Source organism: Fistularia commersonii, chromosome 25 (assembly GCF_037954325.1).
Source record: "Fistularia commersonii isolate RoL2024-O1a breed Wild chromosome 25, RoL_Fcom_v1.0, whole genome shotgun sequence".
In the NCBI taxonomy this organism is placed as follows: Eukaryota; Metazoa; Chordata; class Actinopteri; order Syngnathiformes; family Fistulariidae; genus Fistularia; species Fistularia commersonii.
The window spans coordinates 13,637,501-13,657,486 of NC_141308.1; the positions used below are offsets into that span (position 1 = coordinate 13,637,501).

General features: G+C 51.5%; 1 protein-coding gene across 1 annotated transcript in view; it reads left to right on the forward strand.

Annotated features, from left to right (window-relative positions):
• The window catches only part of brinp2 (bone morphogenetic protein/retinoic acid inducible neural-specific 2), a 72,583-nt gene extending 52,905 nt beyond the window's left edge, over positions 1-19,678 (forward strand). Inside the window, exons 7-9 of the mRNA XM_086172395.1 lie at positions 13,596-13,818; positions 17,493-17,799; positions 17,887-19,678. Of these exons, the coding sequence (XP_086028521.1) occupies positions 13,596-13,818; positions 17,493-17,799; positions 17,887-18,708 (1,352 nt within the window). The 3' untranslated portion in view covers positions 18,709-19,678. The remainder of the gene's footprint in view (positions 1-13,595; positions 13,819-17,492; positions 17,800-17,886) is intronic.
• Positions 19,679-19,986: the final 308 nt, after the last annotated feature.

A 19,986-nucleotide genomic window follows, 5' to 3' on the forward strand; every position in this document is an offset into this window, starting at 1 on the left:
TGTGTGTGTGTTGTGGAGGTGAAGTCAGGTGTGCGGCCGAGCTGGCGTTTAAATTGATTTTCTCCGCCGAGACGCAGCGGCTTTTATCGGCACGATTCATCACGCCGAGCGAGACTCAGGTGTGTGATGTAATGACGCCTCGGCAGGAGACCCCGTGTGTGTGTGTGTGTGTGTGTGTGTGTGTGTGTGTGTGTGTGTGTGGGGGGGGAATCGACTTCTTTTTAACTTGGAGGAGATGCAGGAAATAATTGCGACAGGTTTGTGCCCGCCCCCCCGCTGAGACTGCGCCGCCATTTGTCAAAAAACGGGCGCCACTTCCTGTTCCGCGTGATGCTAGCTTGCTAGTAGCGGGTTAGCTAAAACATTTAGCAAAAACAACAAAAAGCATGTAGATAGATATAAAACATGGAGATGGAAATTGTGTAAAAAGCCGTTATAACACTGGAATAAGACATTATAACGCAATAATAGACTGTAGATAATAATACTATGATATAATTTATAATAAAAATAAAATAAAATCTGATTGTGCCACGATATGGAAATTTTAATTTACACAGCAGCCAGTGGACAGAGTAATAAAGGTAGTTAAGTAATAAATATTACAAAAGTATGAGAAAATATAGAAATTAAAAGAATATATAAAAATACGCTTGTGCAAAGAAGTTGTCATAACACTGTAATAAGCTGTGATAGCGCTAAAAAGGCTGTTATAACACCTTAATAAGATGTTATTACACTGGAATAATGTGTTATTACATTGGAATAATGGTTATTACAGTGTAATAAGCTGTTATTACACTGTAATAACATGACAATCATGAATATTAATAAAATGTTATCAATAATATGTAATAAGATGCTGCTGAACACTGTAAGAGGATCAATGACAGAAGCAGGATCTTGTTGACGTTCCTCAGTGTACCAGGATTGGCTCCGCCCCCTTTAGGGATGAGAACCGTAGATTATGAATGAATGAATGACTGGAAGCCTGAATGGATCGGTCCAATAATGGAGCGGTCCATTCTTCAGCCATCCAGGAAGTAGACGGATCTCGTCGTAGATGTTCGCCTTCTCCTCTTCCTCAGCGCAGAGATGGAAGCTAACAGGAAGTGTGTGATCTTCAGCTACCGCCTACAAACAGTCTTGGAGAAGCTTCCCCTGAAAAGATCACACGAGGACCAAAATAAAGGATGTTTTGATTGGACGCCCGCTGTTTCCCTTTTTCTTTTTTTTTTTTGGGTGCTGTGAGAAGAAGAAGAAGAAGAAGAAGTGCGTTCATCAGAGCGACGAGGGAAGGCGGGGTTTGTTCGTCTCATTTTGGGTGGCGGCTCAGGCTAATTGCTGGATGCGGCGGCGGCGGCGATGCCAGGAGGAGCGAGGAGGAGATGTTCCATCAAAACAAACCTGATGTTCTCAGACTTGGAGAAAGGAAAGGAGGTCATGGAGGACATTTGGTGAAAGCAGGGGTTTGAGCTGAAAGGGTCACCTGTCAATCACAGGGTCACCTGTCAATCACAGGGTCACATATATTGACCTTTCACCTTCTTCAGTGGACCTGCTGACTGTTTTTGGACTGGGAGGAAGATGGAGAACCTGGAGGGAACCCAAGCAGGAGAACCTGGAGACTGGACCCAGGAAGAACCTAGTTGACCCGGTAGAGCCCGGAATGTTCTTGGGCCGTCCTTCAAGAAGAGGAGAACATGGAGAGAACTCAGGCAACCAGCGGTTCAGAAGCTGGAACCTGATGAAGATGTTCCAGAAGAACTTCAAGAGGAATAGGAAGCCATCGTTCTCTTTTCTCACCGCCGTCAGGCCACAATCAGAAGAACCCCGGATGGAGCAACCATACCGAGGTTGGTCTTGATCCTCCAGGCATGTGAGAGTTGCCTCCTCATCAGCCAGATGCTCCACTGTTTATCAGCCGCGGCTAATTAGCTTAAAAAAGCAAACGGAGAAAAAGGAAATCGACGCGGGAGGAGCTGAACGGCCGTTTATCAGATCTTTCATTTTGAAAGTCTTGAAGCTCCAGCCATGAGAACTTCAGATCTTCACCCACGTGGATGAGCAGCCTTGTTCTCTGTAGCCTCCTGGAGTTCCAAGAACGAGGTTGTCTCTTGGGTCCAGGAGGAGCCGGGAACCGTGGACCTCAGCTCCTTCAACCGTCTTAGCTTCTCGCGCCGCTCAGATGTTGTCTTGGGGTGACGGAGAGGTCTGGGATCTTCTGGCCTGCTCCACCTCAGAGAGATCTCCAGAGGAACATGCGGAGTTAGCTAACGGCTAATGGGGTTGCACACACTGTGAAGCGGTGCAGGGAGAAGATAAAAACACTTCAACCACCCGATGGGCCGCAGTTATCGAAGGTTCGACCTCCACCTCGTCCATGTGGTCTTCTTCTTCACTGGTCTTCAGTGTGGAGCTCAAGGCGCAGGTTGCAAATGCTTGTGTCAACCCGCGCCGAGCTAAAGATGGCGGAAGAAGCTCGTTCTGGAGCCGTACAGTCGTCAGAAGACTTCTTCTCCTTTAAGTCCAGTTCCCTCGACAAGACCTGAGAAGTGACCAACCAGGAGGCCCGAGGAGCTTCAGCCACGTCGCCAAACCACCAAGGGACGGGAAATCAAACCCGCTCTGATCTCGTCTGGATCGGGACGGTTTTGTTAGCGTTGGCGCGAGCCGGCGCCATTTCAGAAGAAGGGCCCAATTAGCGCGGCGCGCGTTCACATCCGCGCCTTTGATTCCCGATAAAAGCCCAGAGACTCGATGGGGTTTACCATCCCGACGCTTCCGCCGTTCAAAGACGCTCCTTCGCGGCGGATATTCGAGCCTCGGCGAGGAACTTTTGACTCGCCCGGCGCCGTGTCACCTTCAGCCGCTCGCTAATGACTCATCTTCTTCTGGAGTCGCGACGTGGAACACCGATGTCTGTCAAAGACCACATCCTGTAATCCCATTAATTAGTGCCATCTGGAGCCGGGGACTTAATTGACAGGGAGTTTCATGAATACGTTTCTCCCCTGTGAACACGACGGCGTCTTTCAGCACTTCGGCGAGCTAAATTACTGTCTAAACATCGTCGGGTGACGCAGTTTCACATGCGGGGGGGCAGGAGGGGGGGGGCAGGAGGGGGGGGGCAGGAAGGGGCGGGGTAATAAAACCAGGCCAGCTAGAGGTGCGACCAGAGATGCACAAATAGACTTAAAAAGTTCAGGGAACTGTCTTTTAAAGTAACATGGCTAGGGGGTTAGAGTGTGTGTGTGTGTGTGTGTGTGTGTGTGTGTGTGTGTGTGTGTGTGTGTGTGGCAGGGGGAGGTTATAAGGTGCTACCTCGGTTTGCTACATTGGATCGTACTTTCATACTTGCAATCTTGGTCCTTCCCTTCGGTCTTTGGCATGCTAGCAGAGTGTGTGTGTAGCTTACAGGTGTGTGTGTGCGTGTGTGTGTGTGTTTGTGTGTGTTTGCATCTGTGTGTGTGTGTGTTTGTGTTTGTGTGTGTGTTTGTGTGTGTGTGGTGGGCAGGCTTATACTGCTACCGCTACCTTGGTTCGCTACATTGGATCCTACTTCTCTCAGTCTTTGACATGCTAGCGGAGTGTGTGTGTAGCTTACATGTGTGTGTGTGTGTGTGTGTGTGTGTGTGTGTGTGTGTGTGTGTGTGTGTGTGTGTGTGTGTAGCGGGGGAAGGGTTATAAACCGCTATCTCCGTTTGCTACATTGGATCATACCTGCAATCTCAGTCTTGACATGCTAACAGAGTGTGTGTAGCTTACAAGTGTGTATGTGTGTGTGCGTGTATGTGTGTGTGTGTGTGTCTGTTTATATGTGGCGGGGGTTATAAACTATTACCTCTGTTAGCTACATTGGGCTACATTGGATCGTACTTGCAATCTCAGTGTTTGACATGCTAACGGCCTGTGTGTAGCTGAGCAGTGTGTGTGTGTGTGTGTGTGTGTGTGTGTGCATGTGTGTGTGATGGTTCATGTCATATTTATGATCTGTGCAAAAAAAAAAAAAGAATACCCATCCACTCTCATGCTAGGCCATGGCTAGGCTAGCGGCTACTTTGGCTAAAAACATCACACTGAACCCGAGTCGATAACAGGAAGTTAATTAAGAGGAAAAAAGACAGCCGACAATCTATTGGTTAGAAAAGATCAAAGGAGCACTTCAAAGGTAGTTGTTCATTCGTTCATTCATTCATTCACGAGGGGAAAAAGACTCCTTTGACTTTCTGCTGAGAGAAAACCTTTATCTCCATAGCCACCCAGAGTTTTTACGATACAATAAAATTATAATGAAGCTTCCAGGACAACAATCACCCGGGATATTCCATTCATGAGACCGCGGGGGGGTTCAGGTGCCATCAGGACACCTTGAAAGTAGAGGAACAAAGAAGCGGTACGTCTCCACGCTCTGCATAAATCACACAAGTGCGGTGATAACGGTATGCCCGACTGCACTGCGGATTCACTTAAACCCCGACCTCCGGAGGAGCTTCGGTTTGAAAGCGGTCTAATGTTGTTCCGAAAACAAACGCGTTCTGATCGCCGCCGCGGCTTCCCGGCTTCCCGCCGACTTTCCCGGGCTCCGAGCCAAAGGGGTCAAAGTTCCGGCGGTGGGCGGGTGGACCTCGGCAGCCGGAACTCTCCCAACTCATCACTCCAAGTGTAAGGGTCACCGCGCCGCCCGCTGGAAAGTTTTCGCCGTCGGCTTCGGTATGCTCCAGACTCCTCGCGCCAGATCGTGGTTAATATTCAAACTTGGACCGGAGAAGCTGGCGAGAAGGGGGCCGTGTCTCGGCCGGGGCGGATTTAGCTTTATCTCTTCATCCCTGCTCTCATTTCCATAGACGTCTTGAGATAAGGAGGTCCGGCTGTGGCCTTTTGGACAAAGGGTCGGGCAGGAAGGGGTCGGGGTTCGACCAAGACGAAGTACCACCTCAATGTTCTCACAACCTATCTTAAAGTCGATACCATCTGGAAGGAGTCCACAGGAGGGACGTTCTGGAGATAAAGTCACAGCGAGCCGGTTTGGACATATGATTCGCTGTGGAGACCCTAAAGGAGACAAAGGTAGTTGACGAATCCAGCGCGACAGCAGGATTCGTTCTACAACCGCTATATTTGGAGAACACCAGAGTCAGCTACTGGTCAATCAGCGGGCGCTGTCGGTAGCCTCGGTTTGTAGAAGCTCTCGGGCAGTAAAACCCGCTGATTCACGAGGCCGTAAATCAGGCCTCGAGTGTCCAGTCAGCACCTGGAAAGCTTCGCTGTCCTCCAGACCCAAGAGGTTCCTCCAGACAACAAAACTCAAACAGTCCCCGGGCAGTGGACTGGTCCTCAGCGGGAGGACATGTTGGGACAGCCGGAGTGGACAACCCAAGGCGCAGATCCAAGCCAACTCAGAATCGCTAGCGTTCTTCGGATCACCTCCACGTGTCAAGAGACAATCGCTGAAGACCTTCTTGCTCCATTCCCCAACTCCGAAGTGCCTTCCACGCCACGCGGCTCCTCCTTGAAGTACGAAATTTACGGCACCGCAAGTGCGTTGGCGTCCCGCAAGGGTACATCGCGGGTCCCCTGGTTTTTGACCCGCGGTGATGCCAAAGACCTCAACAGGGTTGATGCCAAAACAGGAAGTCAGAGAAGGTGACCAGACCTTTGTGGAGGTCCAAGGGAACACACAGATACCGTCTTTACGGATATATGAAGAGTCTGGAGGTTCTCAGTCGTCCAGGTTTTGGCGATTGTTGAAATCTTCTCCACTTCTTATGAGTTTCCAAATCGTACCGCCGGGTTTTCAGGCGGCTCTAGATCAGGGTGGCTTGTTGCGGAGCCGATCTGCAGAAGCGAGGTGGAGAAGATGTTCTGCTGATCCCACTGAGGTGCTCTTCTGTTGCTCTCAGGTCATCGGAAGTGAAGAAGCGTCTCAGAAATTCAAGCCCAGTTGCCACGACAAGAAGATTTCCACAAGAGAGTTTACCGGTTAAAACCCTTCTTCAAATCCAAACTTTGCTTCCTCTGTTTTACCGCGGTTGGAGGTGTGTGTGTGTGTGTGTGCGAGTGTGTGTTTTTATACCTGTAATAAGCACCTTGTGTGTGTTCCCGATGTGCCGGATAAATAAATCTGCGGCCGGCTGGAAGTGGAACAGGAGGGGGGATGGAAGCTCCAGCTGGCGGGGGAGGGAGGTAATCACTGCTGGATCCATCGCCTGGACGGAGAAGATCTCATAGTGAGAAAAGAGAGGATGATTTCCAGGAAAACACAGTGATTTACTTCTGCTGGAGAAAACAGTGAAGGAGGAGGAGGCGGGACTTCCTGCCCGGGAGGTTTCCACATCCGGACGCTTCTCCCCGCCGTTTTGTCGCTTCTAGTTGTTTCCGGCGTGAGCGCTGAGATGTTCCCCCGCCGGCAGGGGACTTCCTGTTTGGCTCCTTCGGAGGAAACAGGAAGTTGGCGTTGCCAGGCGGCGTTGCCAGGTGGCGCTGCTGGCGGCGGCGGCGGCAGGGGGCGGGGCTTGGACGAGGCTGCGGGATGTTTCCGTCGACGTCACAGGAGATGCTGAAGACTGAAGGCACTTTCACTTTCACTTTCACTTTCATGGCCGGGTTGCTTCCCAGCATGCAGTGCAGCAGCAATCTGACACACACACACACACACACACACACACACACACACACACACACACACACACACAAATCGTACCACACAACAAACACATCAGGTAAACCAAACACATACAACTAACACACACACATTTACTTGCAATCAACACTCACATACACACACACTTGCAATCATGACCACACACTCATCAGATAAGCACGACTATTACACTACACACACACACACACACACACACACACACACCACACTCAGACTAAACACTAAAAACACTCAAGATACAAGCACATACACACATAACTCAAAAGCATACACACTCAACATGCAAACATACACACACACACTCACACCTTATATCAAACAATTAAATCACATACAGTCAACACACCAAAACACACACACACACACACACACCTGGAACATGGTGACCTGCATGGTGGAGAAAAGGTGGAATCACAGAAACTAGATCCTCTGGAAGCTAGCTAGCACACGCTAGCACCAGCTAGCACACGCTAGTACACGCTAGCACCAGCTAGCACACGCTAGTACACGCTAGCACCTCGTGGAATACCAACCAGATGTTTGCTCCGGCCTGAGGCTCCTCCTGGACCAGGAAGGATGGAAGAAGCTGCCCCTCCATCTCCAGAGGGAACCCCAACGGACCTGGATATCGACCTTTGAGCGGTCGGACGTCGGAAAACGTTTGTTTGATGTACAAAAAGAAAAAACATTGTGAAGACGTCGTAACCTGAGATGCAGTTTGAAAAACTTCTGAGGAACCTCCAGAACCTTCCCAGCTGATCTTCTGAAACAGAAGATCTGGAAGCTCTGGGTTCCAGAGGACTAAGCAGGGTCTGGTTTTCGGGTTTCTCAAAAAAAAGAAATATTAGCCAAATTAGCTTCGCCGGATTATCTGAGAACTTCTGACTGCATCTCCACCTGTGGGATGAAGTCCTCCTCATCTTCACCTCCGTTCATCGGCCACGACGAACCGCAGCTGTAATTACGACAAACAAACACGACGTTTAGGACGTCAGGAATTGTTCTTTTTTTAATACATTTATTTTATATTTATTTATATTATATGATATATTTATTTCATTTATTGATATTGATATAACATCTGTAGTATATTTATAATTTGTTTTTTTTATATATAATATATTAATCAGAAGCTAATGCTAATGCTAAGACGTTAATTCAAGATATTGCGTCGAACCAGTTTAGGATTGGACAACTTCCCGAAGAAATCAAAACAGGCCATAGTTGGACAAACGGGCTGCTAACGGGCTGCTAACAGGCTGCTAACCGCTAGCAGGCGAGATGGTAGGACTGTTCCATCCTGTAGGAGAAAGGAGACGTTCTGGAACACAAACTGGTCATCGGCACTGACGAGAAGCTAATCCTTTATTTTGGCGGGGTCGAGAAAGGATCGATACGTTTTCACTTTTTCCGATAGAACTTTTCGTTTCCCAATATTTTGGTTCCAGACCATTATTTAGGCGACGCTGTGAAGAACCCGGTCCGGTGTTGAAAATGAAAAGACCTGAAGTAATGCAAAAAAAAAAAAAACAGAAAAAAGCGGGAAATGATCAACTGTAAAAGCTAATCGGAAATCTAGAAGAATTAGCATGAAGCTAAAAGGAAAAACTAGCTAAAGCGTGGCCTTGGATGAAACAGAGGCGCCACAGAAACCCGTGTTAGCACGCCGAGGCGCAGCGAGCGCCCGCCACTTAAACACCTAAATCAAATGGCATTAGCGACGGCGGCGCTAACGCGGTGCTAGAACCGGAGCCAGCTGGTTCGGTTTCACTCCCGGCATCCGTCTCCTCGGCCCGGCTCTTTCTGTTTTTCTTTTTTTCTCCGACCGTTCGCTATTTTCCCTGCCTCTGAAAGTCAGTGTTTCTGCCAAGGTGATGAAGAGGTCCGCCGGCGGCCATGTTTGGCTGATCAGGCGAGGGCTTAATCTGGCGGCAACATTTCATCGCATTTCAAAACCAAAACAAAACGACATAATAGAAAAAAAAAAAGGCTTTTTTTTTTTTTCGCCCCGAGTCGTGTTCGGCGGTAAATCGAGACCGGAGTTCTCGGCGTGGCGGCAGGCGGGGGGGCGTCCATCATGGCGTGATGTCATCAATCATACGCTCGCCCGTGAGCCGGCCCATTTTCACCTGATGGAGTCAAACTGTTTGCAATAAATGTCAGGAACGGCGAGGGGTATGAATCCCGGCGGCGTGAAGGCTACGCTAACGGCTATGAGATGATGGGAGGAGTTCCCCCCCTCCTCTGGTGGCGTGGGGGGGGCGGATGGAGGTGGAGAAAAGTCAGAAGTTTCAGCACGAATTAGTTTATCACCGAGTGAACTTTGAGCATTGCGCGTTCCCCAACATCTAGCTACCCGATCATGTTCAAGCTAACACCATCTAAGAATAAAAGGGTTGCTAGGTCACTCATTGGCCAATCGTAGGGAAGAACCTGTTTAGCCGCCACTTCCTCCGCTAACGGCGTGTTTAGCATCCCACCAGTTGATGGATAGCGGATCAATCGCTGCTAGCAACAACAGAGTCACAAAAAGTGCATCCGACAACTGCACCATCGCAGTTCGGTAGCACAGATTTAGCATCACCTCTAAACATTGCGCGTTCCCCAACATTGAGGTACCCAATCATGTTCAAGCTAACACCATCTAAGAATAAAAGGGTTGCTAGGTCACTCATTGGCCAATCATAGGGAAGAACCTGTTTAGCCGCCACTTCCTCCGCTAACGGCGTGTTTAGCATCCCACCAGTTGATCGATGGAGGATCAGTCGCCGCTAGCAACAACCGAGTCACAAAAAGTGCATACCCCGACAACTATATGGTCGCAGTTCGGTAGCACAGATTTAGCATCACCACTAAACACTGCGCGTTCCCCAACATCGAGGTACCCGATCATGTTCAAGCTAACAGCAGCTACTGAGAATGTAAGGGTTGCCATAGGATGCACACAGCAACACCCCCAGCGCTAGGTTACTCATTGGCTAATCTCAGGGAAGAACCTGTTCGCCCCGCCGCTTCCTCCGCTAATGCCGTATTTAGCGTCTGACCAGTTGATTGACAGAGGATCAGTTACCGCTAGCAACAGCCGGGTCACAAAGAGTGCATCCTCCAGCAACTACGCCGTCACAGTTCGGTGGCGCCGATTTAGCATCAACACTCGGCCCCGGGTCAATTACCTGGAATGGATCCCATCCGTCAGCCTCCGGAATCATAACGACTGGAGCTCATTTTACAAACGGCGCCGTCGTTTCCCCCGCGGAAATGCGAGGCTTGAAACCGTTTTGCACCTCGTTTGTGCCGCTTAACTGCCGGCGGGGTTTTATCGGGGTCGCCGTGACCCTCGCAAGGCACAAGACAGTGACTGGAAGGCATCTTGGCTAGCATGTGTTAGCATGTGTTAGCTTCCTTCAAGATACATCTAACGCTTGAAACCGTGATTACAAATGGCCGCAGAACGTTTGGCCATATTGGTCACCGTTGGGATGCTAATGTGGCTAATGCACACTTGCTAACATCTGCACACCGCAGAAGGATTATAACCGTAGTGAGGCTAGCTGACGCTAGCTGCACATGTTAGCACTAGCTTGGTGCCCCAAATATACACTCAACATTCAGACACACAACATACTAAACACAACAGAGATATAACACACAAGCATACACACACACACATGCTCAATACACAGAAGCATACGCACACACTCAGCATGCACACACCCACAAGCATACAAATGGAACGCACACACACACACACACACACACACATATCAGAAAATCAAAATAAGTACACTCAATACACACACACATGCTTACATAACACACAGGCATAAACAATCCGCATGCACAAACACACTCATCGGACAATCAAAACACACACACACACACACACAACAGGCACATACATTTACACACATACACAATACGCACACACAAGTACTCAACATGAACACACACTCAAGACTGAGACAATCAAAACACACACTCTCACACGTAGGAGCATATTCTGTCACACACACTAACACTCAAAATAACAACACACACACACATCAGATAATCAAAGCAAATGCTCTCAACAAACACACACACACACACACACACACACATATATCTCAAAAGCATACACACTTGACATTCACAGCCACATACACAACACACCAAACATGCAAACACACCCACACAGTTTGGACTTAGCCTGTTTCGCCCGCTGCTAGCCGTGCTACTAGCCGGGCTATTAGCTGTGCTATTAGCCGTGTAGCCGCTGCCTTGGAAACAGCACAAAAAAGCAAACAGCTAGCGCAAACGCAGCTAACACCCGCTCGCTAACCTCCACACACAAGCACGGCTGCTGGTTGTCTTTCTTTCCCAGGCGGTAGCACGTCGCTGCAGTTAGCCTCGCCGCTAATGTTTTAGCGCTGAAACAAAAGGCCTGAAGACGTAATCAAAAAAGTAGCTAAAAGAGCAAGGCCAACATTTTTGCGACGGCTCTGCGGGATGGAGGATGAGGAGAATAACGAGGAGACGGCTGCCATCGAGGGGATGGCCGGCGCCGTCATGGGCCGCCGTCCCGTCAGTCGTGCCGAGCGGAGGTCAGATTTTCGTCTTCTCCTCGCCAACGTTAGCGGGACGGGGGGGGATTGGCATCCAAGAAGGTCTCACTTCCTTGACTCTGGGAGAAGAAATAATGAGTCCATGTTTCCCAGCGGGCTCCACGCCGGCATAATATTTGCCCACCGGTTGATATTAGCAGTTCAATTAGCAGCGGTGCGAAGCCGTCTCTTCTGCGCCGCCGTTACTCTCGGCGTAATTACCTCGGCGCCGCTCAGCCCTATTACGTTGATTCTACACACACGCGCACGCGCTAGCACTTGTGTGCGTAGTTTAAGCTCCCGGAGAACGTCCGGGCTTCCGAGATCCGCCACCGAAACTTTTGTTTGAATAGCGGCGAGGTGAGAGGAGCAATGTTTGATCAGCACGTAGCTCCGGGCTCCTGCTAACGCTGGCTCACTTGGCGCTAATGTAGCCGCCGCTGCCGCCGTTACAGTAACACTCGCAGCGGCGCGTTTTCAAACATGATGCATTATTGACTAAAGCCTGAGGACTACAAATAATGAAAAAAAGTACTCCAAAAATGGCCGATTTACATGAAAGTTGGTGGAGGAGCAGAAGGGTGAGCCCCTCTCAAGACGCTCGCGGTCTATTAGCCGCTACATCGTGAAGTAAAAAGTTCCAGGCTACAAAACTTCATACGCTAGCGAATACCGTGACTCAGTGGGAGTCCAGAACCGTGTCAAAGGTCACCTGCCCCCCCCACTTCCGGGGCAGATACAACCCCTTGTTGGCCGACCTGGAGTACATTTGCTAACTTAGCAAGTTAGATGTTCTGTTGAGACAACACCAGAGTTATCAGTGACATCTAGCGCTTCGGGGTGTTCTGAGCGCGATGCTAGGAGGCCCCGCCTGGAGACCCCTAGACCAATGGCGGTCCGTGTCTTCAGTATCTTTCTAGGCTACTTAGCATCGGGCTAGTGTGGGGAGTCCCGCCTGAGTTGCGCGAAGGGTACAACCTCTAGCCTGGTGGTTTCTGGGCTGCCGCCATGTTTGTAAATTCAGAGTCATGATGTTAATTCTGAGCTCTTCTGGTCGTGCCCCAGGTGGTCGCCAGGGTTGGAGTCCACGCCGCGGCGCCACAGGATAATGAAAGGGCGATTTCCCGTTTGTCTGGAGTCGGAGAGGCCCGGCCCGAGAGTCGGGTCGTCGGCATCCCTGCGCTTTCCGACCTTTCGGTGATTCATCGCTCGGTTTTAGCTGCTGATTTGTCTCAGCTAATATTCTGTTAGGACTTGAGTCAATTTTTCTGGTGATTTTTTTTGTCTTGCTGCTGATTTCTGGGTCATCGTGGCCGCGGGTCCTTCTGCTATCTGAGCCTGCGCCCCGTTAGCGCCGGCGATGGTATCACTTAAGTGATCTGGTTCACTTGAGTCAATGCAGTTGGCATCATCTGATTCAGCAGGCTTTCAGGTGAGTCCAACAACTTGAGTCAGTGAAGCGATTCAAACGAATCATCTGATTCGGTACTGTTTCCAGCATGCTGAATCAAGCTCAAGTCCCTGGACCAACTTTTGTTGTTGGTACAGGGACAGCAGGGTCGGCGCTGAGGGATCAACTGGTTCAAACGACTCATCTGATTCAGTAGTGTTTTTGGTGAGCTAAACCGATTTGAGTCAGTGAACCGGTTCAAACGACTCATCTGATTCAGTAATGTTTTCATTGAGCCAAACCGATTCCAGTCGGTGAACAAGTTCAAACAACTCATCCGATTCAGTAATGTTTTTGGTGAGCCAAAGCGATTCGAGTCAGTGAACCGGTTCAAACGACTCATCTGATTCAGTAGTGTTTTTGGTGAGCCAAACCAATCGGAGTCGGTGAACCAGTTCAAACGACTCATCTGATTCAGGAGTGTTTTCATTGAGTCTGCCCAGCCAAGTCAGTGTAACGGTTCAAACAAACTAGCGCTTATGTACTTAGCAGCGGCAAATCCGAATACTTAAAGGATCCGAGTTCTCGGATTCGTTATCCTGTTTGATTCGGGAACCGTCCGGTTTGCTGTGAGTCCAGGACTCGTGGAAGCTCCATTCAGATGATCGCGAGACGACTGCTTTTACTCGAGCTGACAGAAACTCCCATCTGCTCGGCGCTGGAGGGAACACTTTTGTAAACGACGCTGTGGATTTCATTCTATAATCGCAAATCACTTTAACGTAACAGCTTGTCTTATGATAGGCGGAGAATCTCTTGGCTCCTCATCTGATATCCTCGCTGGCGCCGGCGCCGAGGAGGATTAATGTGTTTGGAGAACTCCAGAACGCCGGATGAACATGTGAAATGCTCCCGAAGATCTCACTCTGCCCCTTCCCCCCTTCTGTTTCCCCTGCAGACGAATTCAAAGGCTTCCTGAAGCGCCTGCCCACTGACCGCTTCCTGAATGTGTCCGCCATCGCCAGGTTCTGGTCGGCCGACCCGGCCCTGCAGAAGCGCTACGGCCAACTGGAGTCCGGCGCCGCCCTGATCCGCGGGAAGGCCCAGAAGATCGTGAGGAAACTGTTCACCTTGAGCAAGAGATGCCCCAAACAGCCCCACGTCAGTCTGCCCCGGGAAAGGTAGTCCACCGAGGGGTGGGGTTGATGTGGTTTTAGGGGTGCAGGCTACATCTCGGGGGTTTGAGAAGATACCGGGGAGGAGTAAGGTAGAATATCCGGTATGAGCAGGACGGTGGGACAAGTTGGTCCTCAGCCGTCAAACATCAGACTGAGTCTTGTTAGCATAGCTAGCTGGACCATGGGAGGGTCCCATCGGGGTGTCCTATTAGCTGTTAGCTAAGCTCAATCCTCCCCATCGGGTTGCCCTTTTAGCTGTTAGCCATGCTCAATCATTCCAATTGGGTTGTCCTAATAGCTGTTATCTGAGGTCAATCGTTCCCATCGGGTAGGCCAATTGGCTGTTAGCTAAGCTCAATCGTTCCCATCGGGTTGCCTTATTAGCTGTTAGCTAAGCTCAATCGTTCCCATCACGCTGCCCTATTAGCCATTGGCTGAGGTCAATCGTTCCCATCGGGTCACCCTATTAGCTGTTAGCTAAGCTCAATTACTTCCATGGGGTTGCCCTATGAGTTGTTAGCTTCAGTCAATCATTCCACTGTTACCCTATTAGCTGTTAGCTAAGCTCAATTGTTCCCATCGGGTAGCCCTATTAGCTGTTAGCCATGCTCAATCATTCCCATTGGGTTGCCCTATTAGCTGTCAGCTTCGGTCAACCATTCCCAATCTGTTACCCGATTAGCTGTTAGCTATGCTCAATCGTTCCCCTCCGGTTGCCCTATTAGCTGTTAGCAAAGGTCAGTTGTCACAGCAAGAGGCAGAGGCTACATCAGGCTTGGTTCTCGGAGGCGTCCCTCCCAAAAAGTTTTAGATGAAACACTCCGCAGCCATTCCCGAAGGCATCGTAGCCCCGTTAGCTTAGCATCCGCCACTCAAAGGACCGCCCGTCAACAATCGCGGGCTGTTGCGTTCCACACAACTAACAGGAATGTAGCAGGTAAAAGGTCGTCACACCAGTTCACAAGCAGGGCGGCCATCTTGTGAGACTGGCTGTCAGCTTGATTTACGATCCTTTACTCAGCTGTTTGATAAAATAGTTTAAAGCGGTCAGAAATTGGGACAAAGTTCTACTCCAGCCTCCTCCAACTTCACCTCCGCCTCCACCTGCAGTGCTTCGCCATCTTTGGACTGCTCAACTACTTGTCGAAAGAAAAAGGAAGCTCCCTTTCCGGCGTCCTGCTAGCTTACTTAACCTCTCCGCGGGCAGATGTGGAAAACACGGCCGGCGTAGGTCGCCATGGAAACACTCACCTGGTCCGGAGGGTTGACCGACCCGCCCGATTTCTACTTTTCAGTAGAACGCTCAGACGGACGCCGCCGTCCAATTTCCGCCTCTCTCGGCCGGGAGTCGTCCTCGCCGGCGGGATTATCCGCTACGTGGACGCGTCATTAGGGGGGGGAATCCTCGGCGCGCAGAGCCGCGGAACCGCTAAACGCAACGGACCCGACAGAAAAGCGTTCGGGTTTCGGACGACTGAAGCTCTTGAGCTCCGGCGGGGATCAGGCGCATTCCAGGACGAACTGTGCAAAGATCAGACAACCACGGAAGAAGACCAGACTAATTGGGGGGAGGCTGGTGGGAGGGGTGCTAATGAGGACCAGGTGGGACCTAGCGGAGCGGCTAATCCCACCGGTAGGTGAATGCTCGGTGGAGCAGGAGGGACGTGAGCACGGCAAATTAAACCCTTTCCGGTAAAAGGATCCCCAAAAAAAACAAGCTTCTCCATCGACACCATCTGTTTTCGACCGCCACGTCTTCGATCGGATGAACTCGCCGCCAGATCGGAGCCAAGCGTCGCTAGCTTCGCTCACCATTGTGCCAATTCTGCGCTAACTCGGCGTCACCGCGTTGTTATTCGACATCTTTTGTATCGATTCATCCCTAAAACCCCACAAGCTCTTCTTTAAATTGGATCGGACATCGCTGCACCAGAAAAGTAGCTCACGTTAGCGTTAGCTTCAGGGGGTCCAGTGCGACATCGCTGCACCAGAAAAGTTGCTAACGTTAGCGTTAGCTTCAGGGGGTCCAGTGCGACATCGCTGCACCAGAAAAGTCGCTCACGTTAGCGTTAGCTTCAGGGGGTCCAGTGCAACATCGCTGCACCAGAAAAGTTGCTAATGTTAGCGTTAGCTTCAGAGGGTCCAGTGCGACATCGCTGCACCAGAAAAGTAGCTCACGTTAGCGTTAGCTTCAGGGGGTCCAGTGCAACATCGCTGCACCAGAAAAGTTGCGATCGTTAGCGTTAGCTTCAGGGGGTCCAGTGCGACATCGCTGCACCAGTAAAGTCGCTAACGTTAGCGTTAGCTTCAGGGGGTCCAGTGCGACATCGCTGCACCAGAAAAGTCGCTAACATTAGTGTTAGCTTCAGGGGGTCCGGTAGTGTTTACCTATTTTACCGCCACGTCGCTAAACGTTGTTGTAGCTTTCGATGCAAACAGGCTACCGATACCATAGACTACCATTCATTGAGCTAAGCTAACTAGTTCAACGTTCAACCATTTCTGGTTGCCATACTGGGCATGTGCAGACATCGGTGTGTGTGTGTGTGTGTGTTACTACCAGCCAATCCTTCACGCTTAAAAAACAAACAACCAAAGAAAATGAAATCCATCTCCCGTGTTTAAGACGGGAAACGTTGCAGCGGCGTTCAGGTGTGTCACGCTGCAATCAAGCCGTCTCCCGCGCTGACGGCCGCCGGCTCGTTTACAGAGGACTTTAATTTCCCTGACAGGCCGTTCCCGCCAGCCGACGCTACGTTTCCCCGCTTCTCGCTTTTCCGTCTTAATTCCTGCGCCGCCCACCCGCCTCCGCCGGCCCATCACTCAGAGCGCGGATGACAAGCTAACGGGCGGCGCTCGTCCCGTGTCGCCGTCACCTGTTGCTGTTTTGTAGTCGGTCCAGGGAGAGCAGGGCCGGAGCCGACCGCTTCGAACGACTCATCTGATTCAGTCGTGTCAACGGTGTTTCCGATTCGAGTCAGTGAACCTGTTCAAATGAATCATCTAACTTTCCGGGGATTTTGCCCACCCGAATCAGTGGACCCGTTCAAGCAAACGGGCGTCTCGCTAAATGTACTTAGCAAGAAGCGAGTTCTCGGAGGCCTCGGACTCGTGATTCCGTGCAGGGAGTTGATTCGCTAACCTGGTGATTCGGGAACCGTCGGGGTCTGGTTTGCGTCCAGACCTGGACTCGGGAAGCTCTAATCTTGAAAGCGAGGGCGCCTAGAATTGTACGATGACTGCTTTTAGTCGGACCGACAGAAACTCCCATCTGCTCGGCCGATCACATGACGAGCGAACGGGCGCCGCTCGTCCTCTGTCGCCATCGACTAGTTGTTTTGTAGCCGACCCGGGGGGGGAACAGGCCCGGAGAGGTCTGGAGGATCTTCGGTTTCTCCCGAACCAATCAGGATGCGGCGCTATAACGAGAAAAAAACAATTCCGTTATCGATCCAGAATCGGTGATTGACAAGAGAGAGCGGGGCTCTGCTGGGAGAACAAGATGGGATATCGGCTTACGGGTGGTACCGGGGTTTAGCTGCTCCCACAACACGATTCCCGTAAGGCCTTCCCGAAGGCGTAGGAAGCATCGCGGGTTCATAGCGGACCGAGCCGGGAGTTGGTGAACGGTCGGGTTCTCTGGGGATCTGTGATGATCGGTGTCGTGTCCTTCGCAGGCCGTTGGGGTTCTGGTGGAACCGGGCTCAGTCGCTGCTGTACTGCAGCGACCACGGCGCCCTGGGCACCTTCTCCGAGGAGGTGCGAGGGTGCAGCTGCCCTTCCGACCAGCCCTCCTGCCAGGGGGCGGTACCCTGCGTGGTCGGCACCGCCCCCGCTTCCTGCGCCGCCTGCGCCGCCGACAACGCCACCCGTTGCGGGGCCTGTCACCACGGCAACGTCCTGCACCTGGGATCCTGCCGGCCCAGCATCGCCTCGTCCCTGGACCACTACCTGAACTTCGACCTGGACATGCCGGACGCCGAGGTGCGGGGAACTTGCGGAGCTCCAAGTTGTTCCCGAAATAGAGTCCCTTCCCCGAGTTCTGACCCGCTGTCTTTGCCCCGCCCCCAGGTGAAGTACCTGCTCCAGCGCCTGGACAGCCGGATCGAGGTCCACGCCATCTACATCAGCAACGACGTGCGCCTGGGGAGCTGGTTCAACCCGGCCTGGAGGAAGAGGATGCTGCTGACGCTCAAGAGCAACAAGAACAAGTCCAACCTCATCCACATGCTGATGGGCATCACCTTCCAGATATGCTCCACCAAGAACTCCACCCTGGAGCCCGTGCCGGCCATCTACGTGAACCCCTTCGGCGGGAGCCACTCGGAGAGCTGGTTCATGCCGGTGAACCTCCCGGACTTCCCCGACTGGGAGAGAACTCGACTGGAGGCGGTGACGTCCGCGCAGTGCTACAACTGGACCCTGTCTCTGGGCAGCAAGTGGAAGTCCTTCTTCGAGACGGTGCACATATACCTGCGGAGCCGCATCGTCACCGACGACCCGACGGTCAACGAGACCCTCTTCTACGAGCCGCTGGACCTGGACGACCAGGCGTCCAACCTGGGCTACATGAAGATCAACACGCTGAAGGTGTTCGGCTACAGCATGCACTTCGACCCCGAGGGCATCAAGGACCTGATCCTGCAGCTGGACTACCCCTACACCCAGGGGACGCAGGACGCCGCCTTCCACATGCTGCTGGAGATGAGGGACCGCGTCAACAGGTTGTCCCCGCCGGCGCCGCAACCCCTGGACCTCTTCTCCTGCCTGCTGCGGCACAGACTCAAGCTGTCGGCCGGCGAGGTGGCGCGGATCAAGGACGCCCTGCAGATGTTCCACTCCAAGCTGCCCAACGCCGCCCCCGAGCCGGAGTTAGCCCAGCTGTGCAGCTAGCTAGCTAGCTCGCTAGCGCACGGGGAGCGGGGAAACGCCGCGGCGCTCGGGTCGCACGCCACCGGGTGGATTTTTATCTGGACCCGCCCCACCGGTGGACACCTGAAGGAAAGACTCGGGACCACATGGAGACGAGAAACCCCGCCCCCTTTTCTAACCCCTGTTTTCTTTGGCTACTTTGGGACGAGGGGAAGGAGCGGATATAATATATAAATATATATATGTTCCAGATGTTATGTTATGCTTAAAGGTTTGATAATCCCCGTCACCGCCCCCTTTGGATGTTTCTTTTTAGCCCCCGCCGTCCGCCCCGGACACTTGTAAGTACCTTCGCTTTAAGCTCCGCCCCCAAAAAAGGAACCCGCCCGAGTCCCCGAACGCTCGTCCGTGTTGAGTTTCTTCTGTTTTTCTAAGCTGACGGAACCCGATGTCGCGCTGTACATACCGCTCCGGCGTGGACCCCCCCGTGCACACGCCGCTTTTTAGCTCACCGGGCGCAAAAAGAAGCATAAAAGACGGAACTGTTTTGGTGGAAACCAGCTCATGCCTTACGAGGAGCGTCGATGCTAACAAGAAGCACATTTCAGTTTCCGTGTTTGATTTTTCTTTCCCCCCCCCCGGCGCTTTCGCTAGTTCCATGATGGGAACCGAGCGGCGGGACGGCGGACGCTCTCCGGTTCCCCGCGGGTGATTCTGGGTTTTATTCGTTTGTTTTCTTTCTTCATGTAGATGCCGGTCACTCTCTGCCATGTTTTGATGTTGTGAAACTTCGAGTCGCCGAAGTAAAAAAAAAAAAAAAAAAAAAAAAAAAAAGACAACGACAAAAAAAAAAAAAAAAACGACCAATCGGCTAACTTTTCGGTTTGTTCTCGGGTCTTTTGTTTTTTTTTTTTTTTTCTTCTCAATGGCCCCCCCAGAAGTCGGTCTGTGCTCAGCTTGCTTAAGTAAAAGACAAAAAGTGGTTTATCTACTCCCGATCTCCTTGTCTGCTTTCCATCCGAGGTTAGCATCGGGGTTAGCGTAGCAAAAGTTGCGATGTCACGTGACCCCGAACGGTTTCCATGACGATCCAAAACCACAACGTGAAAAGTCCAAGTTGAGAAGGACCTGGACCAGCTCTGGATCATCAAGCGGGTTCTCCAGAACCCCACGAGGGGAGAAGAGGGCGGAGTCACCCCCCCAAAAAAACTTGACGACATAAGCTCCGCCTCCAGGAAAACAGGAAGCTTGGGATTTGGAGGCGAGGGAAGACGGGAAGGAGGCGGCCATCTTGGCTAG